The sequence below is a fragment of the Daphnia magna genome, linkage group LG5, assembly GCF_020631705.1.
Source record: "Daphnia magna isolate NIES linkage group LG5, ASM2063170v1.1, whole genome shotgun sequence".
Lineage (NCBI taxonomy): Eukaryota > Metazoa > Arthropoda > Branchiopoda > Diplostraca > Daphniidae > Daphnia > Daphnia magna.
The window spans coordinates 5,589,723-5,598,713 of record NC_059186.1 but is presented as its reverse complement, the minus strand read 5'-3'; the positions used below and the strand labels follow the sequence as shown (position 1 = coordinate 5,598,713).

General features: G+C 42.8%; 1 protein-coding gene and 1 pseudogene across 1 annotated transcript; both read left to right on the top strand.

Annotated features, from left to right (window-relative positions):
- Nucleotides 1–1,168: 1,168 nt before the first annotated feature.
- Nucleotides 1,169–5,501, top strand: LOC123472215 (annotated as a pseudogene).
- A 1,282-nt stretch (nt 5,502–6,783) lies between these two features.
- Nucleotides 6,784–8,236, top strand: LOC116920063 (three-prime repair exonuclease 1). Its single transcript, XM_032926126.2, has 2 exons — nt 6,784–7,470; nt 7,551–8,236. Exons 1-2 carry the CDS (start codon nt 7,048–7,050, stop codon nt 7,962–7,964), a joined length of 837 nt encoding a protein of 278 aa, XP_032782017.2. The 5' UTR covers nt 6,784–7,047; the 3' UTR covers nt 7,965–8,236.
- The last annotated feature ends 755 nt before the right edge of the window (nt 8,237–8,991 follow it).

The window sequence follows — 8,991 nt, the reverse complement described above, 5'->3', positions numbered from 1 at the left end:
ATGAAATCCCGTTCGGATATCCTTAGAATGTCTGACGGCGCTGTTGAGGGCGGTCAAAACCAAAAATAAATACATCCATAGGACATCCAAATCGGATATCGGGCTGTCCGGAGGATATCAAAAAGATGTACTCAACATCCGACCCCGACATCTGTCGGACATCCGACGGACTGCCTTGTGTTATGTGGGATAACATAAATATTGTCACGTACAAGAAACGTCTAATGGCTATTTGGAGTCGGGGGTGGTTCACCCCCTCAACCCTCGATAGGTTAAGGAACAAGGGGAAACTTAAACGTAGTTAAGTCGTATAGTCCTAGGCTGTTCGGGCTCTGTCTGAGAGTGGCTGTGAGCCAGTCATCTGCGCTGTTGTTCTGATTCTGCCAGCGGCTTGGTGAGCATGACCATCGGGTAGTGAGGTGACGTGAACACCCTCCCCCTATCCGTGTGAGCGTGACAATATATATCACATAATATATATTTTATATGTTATATGCAAACAATTGTTTACATATCTTCGTCGATTACAGCTGGAATTTTGTCAAAAGTGGACGAGCACAAGTTTTGGCCTCAATGTCGTCCTTATGCCGAGCACCAAACAAGGAAATGACATATGAGCTAGCATCTTGCCAACGGATGTCAGAGAAGGAAGTAGAGGATTGCGGTGTTCTCTCCATAGCATTTGCAACGGCAATTGCCAATGACATAGATCCTACCCACACATCACACTGACGTCTTTTAAAGGATATTTATTCATCCTAACGACACTACTAGGAATTCTTTATTCTGTCCTGAATTCCTACAATGACGACTTAAAGATGATTTAAGCAAGTGTTGATGAACGGCAAAAACTGCTCTCATACACGGATTTTTATTGTCACCAAAGCTCTCATTTTGGCGTTCACTAGGACAACTTTTTGCTCTATAAAAAAAAGTAAAAACGTTACTCTGTAATCGGATTCGAATACGGGTCTCCCGCTTGACAGTCGTGTAGTCTACCATATGCGCTACATTCATTCATGTTAAAAGAATTTTTAAACTGACAAATCATACAGTGAAATAGTTTTGGCTTCCATAATTAAGAAATTAATTTTTGAATAAAATTTAGCATTTAATAAATCGACACTTTGCGCTCTTTGACCAAAATACCAGAAGAGAAACATAATTGTACTCAATTAGCTCCACCTTAACTGGGTGTGGACACGATGTATTACAGCCATTTGACGCAACACAAAAACAAAAGAAAAACGGATTGTCTTCTTCGGGCGATAACGCCCCTTGCCACCTCAGACGCTTTTCGGCTTTGACGCAACGCAGTCATGGCTGGTTCTAGCCCAAGTTCAAGTCCTAGTTCCAGTTCCAGTTCAAATTCATCAAGAGATTCTCGTCGAAACAATCGCGATCGTGATCGAGCAAATCGCAACCGGGAAAGAAGAGACATCAACCAGGAAGATCAAGATATCCTAGACCGGGCACGTGAGCAAGAACTGCGAGACCGTGAACTACAGGCCCAACGAGAGCGTGAGCAGCAAGATGGAGACCGACGGAGGCGAGGAGAACAGCCGCAAGAAGGCGATGCAGGTGGTGCTGGTGGCGCGGGAGGTGCTGGTGGTATCGGCGTTCCTGAACCCCCAAGAGAGAACCTGCCACGAAAATTTGCAGTCCCCAGAAGACGCATGCGGGTCGTCAGAGACTGGATGACTTCAACCCTGAGTCCTTCGGAAGCCAAGCAGCTAGGGGAGAGTTTTTTACCCAGTTTTTCTGACACTGATTTTGATTTAAAATGTCCTCAGGTGGATTCCTCTCTTGCCCGTCGTTTCAAAGATCTCAAGTGCCCCGAAATGGTGAAGGCGGAGGCTACTGAAAAAAACCCTGAAAGCTGAACAGTATAAGGTCCTAGATGTCGCTCGCCCTCTTCTTTATCTGAAAGAGCAGATGGCCGAAGGAGAACTTCAAAACTCGCCCATGGCGGAGGCTGTCGATGTCGCCCTGCGTTTGTGGGGCCACACTTTCCATGGAATCACGGCCAACCGCCGCGAAAATTTATTGAAGGTGTCCGATCCGAAGTTCGTCTCCTTGTTAAAGGAACCGAAACGTTTTAAGGCTAAACAGTGTGGAGCCCTGTTCGGCAGTCACTTCATTAAGGAGATGGTTAGAGAGGCGACTAACGACCAGAAATTGAGGAACATCGGACGCCCGGCAGGCCAATCATCGAGCTTCAAAAGTCGCTATCCACCCACCAGCTATAATCCTAGAAATTCCGCAAGCGGCTATCATCGTAACGGCTTCAACGGTGGCAACCGAGGCGGCAACTTCGGTGGTTCCAACAACTCGAATGGAGGCTATAGGAACAACAAGCAGAAATCGAGCCAAAGGTATGTGCCAATTTTATCGGCGCCTAAACAAGCCGCGTGTTCTCCCCCGGTTGGGGGTAGGTTAAAATTTTTCGTAGATTTCTGGCACTCGATTTCGAATGATCCGTGGATCATTCAGAGTGTAAGCGAGGGCGTCCAAATTGATTTCGTGTCCCCCCCGTTTCAAACACACCCCCAGGGTAATATGCAGATGGGCAAAGATCAGTTAGAAATCTGTGATCAGGAAGTAAAATCTCTTTTGGAAAAGGGGGCCATCGAACCGATCGAACCAGAAGGGGGTTTTATCAGTGGTGTATTTGTGATCCCGAAACGTACAGGAGGTTTCAGGCCCATCGTAAATTTAAAAGCGCTCAACAAATTTGTTAGGCCCGTTCACTTTAAAATGGAAGGTATTCCCCTCCTCCAAGAGCTGATCCGCCCAGGTGATTTCTTTACTAAAATCGATCTGAAAGATGCGTATCTAACCCTCCCCCTGCGCAAGGAGGATCGGAAGTTTGTAAAAGTAAAATGGGGGAGGTTTTCTATCAGTTTAAAACCCTGGCCTTCGGTTTGTCGTCCGCACCTTGGATTTTTACTAAAGTTTTAAAGCCAGTCATAACTTTCCTAAGGAAACAAGGGGTCCGTCTCATAATTTACCTTGACGACATTCTTTTGCTTAACAATTGCGAGGAAGGGGCGAGGAAAGATTTTTTATTAGCCAAAGAAATATTAGAAAACTGCGGTTTTTTAATAAACATTGAAAAAACTATCGAAAAGCCAACGCAGATCATTGAATATCTGGGTTTGATTGTAAATTCCCTCCACCTTTCCCTCTCTCTTCGTCAGGAAAAGTTGGTCGAAATTTTGTATTTATGTAACGACTTAATGAAGCGTGAAACAGCTTCGCTCCGGGAGATTTCGAAAATTTTAGGGAATTTAGCTTGGGCAGTCAAATGCATTCCTTTCGCACAGGCCCACTACAGAGCACTGCAACGTTTTCATATAAATGAAAATTCTAGATTCAATGGATCACTTAGCGCTATCGTGAAGCTAGACAGAGAGTCGCGGGACAATCTAAAATGGTGGGTTGACAACATTGAATCCTTAAACGGCCGGGCCATGACAGCTGTAGAACCCGATATTATTATATACTCGGACGCGTCAAAAAAAGGATGGGGGGGAGTACAAAACGGTGTTACGACAAGAGGCCCTTGGTCGGAAGATGACAGGGATCGACACATTAATGAGCTCGAATTACTGGCGGGTCTGTTTTCATTGAAAGCTTTTACGGGGAATTTATGCAGAATTTCCGTCCGTCTTATGATGGATAATTTCACGGCAGTGCAATATGTAAACAAAGCAGGTGGGACCAAGTCAGCCAATCTGAACGCTATCATGTTAGATATCGTATCTTGGTGTGAAAGTAGACAGATTGCGATCCAGGCGGTACACGTACCAGGTATTTTGAATGTGGTTGCAGATCACCAGTCCAGGCTGAATCTGGAAGCCGGCGATTGGAAACTACGGCCGGACTATTTCCAGCAAATAGCGTCCCTGTGGAACCCGCAAATAGATTTATTTGCAGCAGCTTGGAACCGTCAGCTGGACAAGTTCATCAATTGGCAGCCACAGCCGGACGCGATGGCAGTGGATGCATTCACGAGGGATTGGGGCAAATTGAGAGGCTATGCGTTCCCGCCGTTCAAACTCATTCACAGATGCTTGTTAAAGATCTGGAGGGATCAAGCGGATGCGCTTCTGCTGACGCCGGTCTGGCCAGCACAACCTTGGTGGCCAACAATAATGGAGTTGGCATACCAACCGCCTCGTATCCTGAAACCGGTGGCGAATCTACTGTCGGATCCGGAAGGGAACCCTCATCCACTGCTGGCTCGAGGGTCACTGCTAATGGTCGCATGGGCCTTATCAGGCAAAGACTCGAAAACAAAGGCCTTTCGGACAAAGTGGTCCACCTACTCCTGGCAGGAAATCGTGAGGCCACATCAACTGCCTACCAGAGCTGCTGGAACGGTTGGGTCAGTTGGTGTACGGAACGGGATCAAGATCCCATGTCTCCTGCTCTAGGTACGATTCTAGAATTTTTGTCCGACCTCCACGGAAAAGGTTTGGCTTATAGATCGATCAATGTGTATCGTTCGATGCTCTCGGGTACGCTGGAACAGATGGAAGGCTATGATGTCGGCAAGCATCCATTAGTCATCAAGTTAATGCAGGGAATTTTTAATTCCACTCCACCGAAGCCAAAATATGCCGAATTTTGGGATGTCGGGGTTGTCTTGCGCCATTTACAATCACTTGGACCGGATGTAGACTTGAGCCTCACCTCCTTGTCGCATAAACTTGTCATCTTGTTAGCTCTTACATCCTTATTTAGAGTTTCCGAAAATTGCAGCAATTGATTCGGAGTCAATAGTTTTCTCGGGTCCAGTCGTGAAGTTCGCCTTAGTGAAGCTGAGGAAGAATCAACGCAAGTCGAACGATATCCAATCCTTCTCTTTGTGTAAACTGGACCCCCCTTCCAACCTTTGCCCAGTCCTGTGCCTTGAAAGGTACGTAAATTTGACTCGATCGTTCAGAGAAAGCCGGCCCCCTTCCAGCCTGATTTTGGGCATTAAATCTCCACACGCTCCAATCGGAGCTTCATCTATTGCCCGTTGGATTAAATCGGTGTTAGCCGACGCAGGGGTCGACACATCGGTATATAGCGCTCATTCTACCCGCGGGGCTTCGGCCTCCAAAGCTAAATCTTCCGGCCTGCCTATCGAAACAATCCTTCGTACGGGTAGCTGGGCAACGGAAAGTGTGTTTTCCTCACACTATAATAAAAGAATCGTCTCCGAAAATTTCCAAAATGCAATTCTGGGAGTAGAGTGAATACTAGACTTCTAAATCACCCAGTTAAGGTGGAGCTAATTGAGTACAATTAGGAAATTGCTCGAGATCGCGTAGCGATCGATGAGCAGTTGGAATTGTATGAAATTAGAGAGACCTTAACTAAGTTAAGGCACCCACCCACCATCCCAACAGTTGATAAATGTTCTTTTTTGTATTCACAGGGGTCGCGGCAATGGCTATTGACCGTCACTCAGTCATCAAGATGCAGAGGATTCCATTACCCACAGAAGAATTACTATTTATTAGTTATGCATAGGAAGCCTCAAAGGTCTGAGGTGGCAAGGGGCGTTATCGCCCGAAGAAGACAATCCGTTTTTCTTTTGTTTTTGTGTTGCGTCAAATGGCTGTAATACATCGTGTCCACACCCAGTTAAGGTCTCTCTAATTTCATACAATTCCAACTGCTCATCGATCGCTACGCGATCTCGAGCAATTTCCTAATTGTTATGAGTTTCGATAATTGGACTCCCGCGTCATAGACTGAGCTTCTTCTTCTTAACCAATCACTACGTATTGAAAAAAGCAATTCTAAATTATTATTTGATGTGGTGTACGTAATTCTTACAAAGTTGAACCCCAGCGCTACACTGTTAATTGTGGCAACGTGGCTTTTAAAGAAATGGATTATAATAAGACGTCTTCTTAGGGACATGATTTATTTTTATAAAGGACCGTGGCTTAAGTACGTCCTTATAACGCCCTTTGGTGGTCCAGTACTGCACGTCCTAGAAAGACAGATTTAAGATGAGTTACTGCATTAAATTGTTATGTGGGTATCTATTGTTATTTTGAAAGTCGTGCCATACATCAACATCTCTTGAAATGTTTCACAACTAACGAAATAACAATGTTTCCCTATGCCACACGAAGATGTACGACTAGGCAAGGACAGCATTTTACATGCCCCGTGTTTTGCTATTGCCGAAGAACAGAATTCAGGGAAACAAGTGATTGGGATCTCATTGACTGCGAAAAGTGTAAAGATTGGTTTCATAGGATGTCTCTAAGATTTCGGCAATATTTATAAATTTTTTACCAATTGTTTTCCCGATTATGATTTTTATTGGGGCAGGAAATTCCCTGAGACCCGTCAAACCACACCGACCTACACAAAAAATAGCCAATCGGTTTACTACTCAAGTAGATCCTTTTAAAGCGACAATTTAACAGAAATGGATACGTCTTGATGAGAGCTATCCATTTCTGTAAAATTTGTCCATTCCATATTTATATTTTTACGGATAACGTTAAGTTATTAATACTTATTATACGTAGTATATAGGATATATAGGATTTAAATATATAGGGATACATATAATATATAGGACGTAATATATAGGAATAATACGTATTATATATTTTATAGTAAGAATACGTAGTAACACATAAACTGTTTACGGATTAAATGTTAAGTATGTGTTGGCTAGATGGTGAAGTATTGAATCGTTAAAAGACCGGAAAAGAATCGATTCTTTGGAAGGCCCTATCCTTTAGCATTGGCGTATTTATCGTCTGTACATTAAGACGCCGTCTCAGAGACCTTGTTGTTTTTCTCGGGGCAAAACCAGTGCAGAAAAGTGCAGCCATTCGAAATCGACAATAGATTTCGCAGAATCATGAAGCAACAATGATATTACATTTATTTTAGTTCTTTCGTCACCCACGCGTTTAAAACCCATGTGGAATTCTGTTCAAGTTCTTTAGATGATTTTACTACTCTTTGACTATTAAATATTTTAATATCTTATAACTACACAATAGCTCCTTGCTAGTATTGATGACATTATTTGAAATCAATATGTCTTGCAACTTGCCAGCTGTGAAAACTTGTAACAGTCTTGTATTTTTTGACCTGGAAACGACGGGACTTCCTGCTTTTCATTCACCAAAAATAACAGAACTGTCATTCTGTGCTGTTGAAAGAAATCAATTTCTTCATGGCCAACCCAAACAAGTACCACGTGTGACCAACCGCTTGAATCTTTGCATTTACCCCTCAAGACTTGTTGATCCAGAGGCTACTAACAAAACAAAACTTGACAACTATAACTTGGAACACCAAAGTAAATTTGATGAAGATGTCTTTAGTGTTATCTTCAGTTTCTTGAACAGGTTGAAGAAACCCATCTGCCTGATTGCTCATAATGGATTTCGTTTTGATTTTCCTATTCTGAGATCAGAAATAGCAAAATTAGAAAAGGTAAAATATTTCTATTCAATCTGTAGTGCTTGAATTGTTAACATACTATTTCCATTCACTTATGCTTCTTAATTTGACAGGAGTTACCAGAGGAAATTTTTTGTGCAGATTCCCTTCTCATATTTCGTAAGTTGCAGCGTCCTTCGGCAAATTCCGAATTCGTCATAGAAGATATTACAATATCCACCGTGGAGTTCCCGCTTGTGCCAACCCCTGTTAACCCTTTTCAACTTATCAATGAAAAAACGCCTGAAAAAAAGAAACCTAACAAGCTAAATCTGACGAGAAATACTGAAGTAAAGTGCAGAAAACGCTTAACTTTCCGATTGGAGGACGTGTATGAAAGAGTTTACGGCCAAAAGCCAGCAACATCGCATGTTGCTGAAGCCGACGTTATTGCTCTTCTTCTGTCGGCTATAGCAACTCCTACCGAATTTTTGAACGCCGTTGATTGTGACTCGGTTCCGTTCACGAGCATTAAGAAGTGTTGGTAATCCAATGCCTTGATTCCATAGGTGTTTTTGACAAACCACTTTTACAAATTCAATTTATTTTTCCCTTTTGACTAACCTTGACTTGCATGAACATTTTATGACTATTATATCTATTCTCATCCCGTACTACGGATGTGGCGAGGAAAGAAATAACAATTTCCCAATTGACAATTTTTGGGGGTAGTTTTGATATCAAACGCTATTGTTGCGATAACCTTCCCTGTGTAATGTGAAATTATTTTGCAGTGAATACAGGTGACTATTCGATCGAATTTGTGAAGGTCAACGTAACATTGTTAACTATACTCAAAAGAATATAAATAATAAGACTCAAGGGTACAACTGCGCCCATGAGACTCGTTCATCACATCCCTGAACCCTGTAGCATTGCACCACGAAACAGCAAACAAAGCCTTCGGGACAATGATAGTCAAATGACTTACTACGTCAATGGGTAAAACCAATAAAGGCAAGCACAAAAAGAGCATCATGCCTTGTCCTCAACCTTCAAAATGTTGGAGTATATCCCTAATGAAACGCATCGAACGGTTTCATTTTCATTGTCTGATCTGCTTTATACGAACGCGTACCATAATAAAGGTTATTGTAGCCGGTTGTAGCCCAAATGATGGACATCCTGGAGACCTTGACCGAGTTCCGCCTTCCCTTTTTCATATCCGTTGGATGCGATCGGTTTTTGTCACCTTAATCGACAAATTTATTAGTGCACGGCATTATTTGTGGCACATTTATACACTGCACTCGAAGACAGAAGATGATAATGGTTGGCCCATCATAACATAATTGATACTAGACTTATCTCTATCGTCCTGTGGAAAATGGCCATTTTTATTACATATTTGCGAATGCGACTGAATTCCAAAATTAATTGGAGGTCCGTCATTTGAAAATTGTAATAAAATTACGTTTTCAATGAGCGTTATCCCAAGCATTTAATAACGAAGAGTGCAGTAATGACACAGTCCTATTAGGCAATACATTGAAAAGATACAGGTTTCGTGTTGTT

Bases quoted from the DNA above. Each gene is read 5' to 3' on its own strand.
- LOC116920063 (XM_032926126.2), top strand. From the start codon at position 7,048: ATGACATTATTTGAAATCAATATGTCTTGCAACTTGCCAGCTGTGAAA. The intron at 7,471-7,550 runs GTAAAATATTTC...TTAATTTGACAG, and splicing joins AAATAGCAAAATTAGAAAAG to GAGTTACCAGAGGAAATTTT.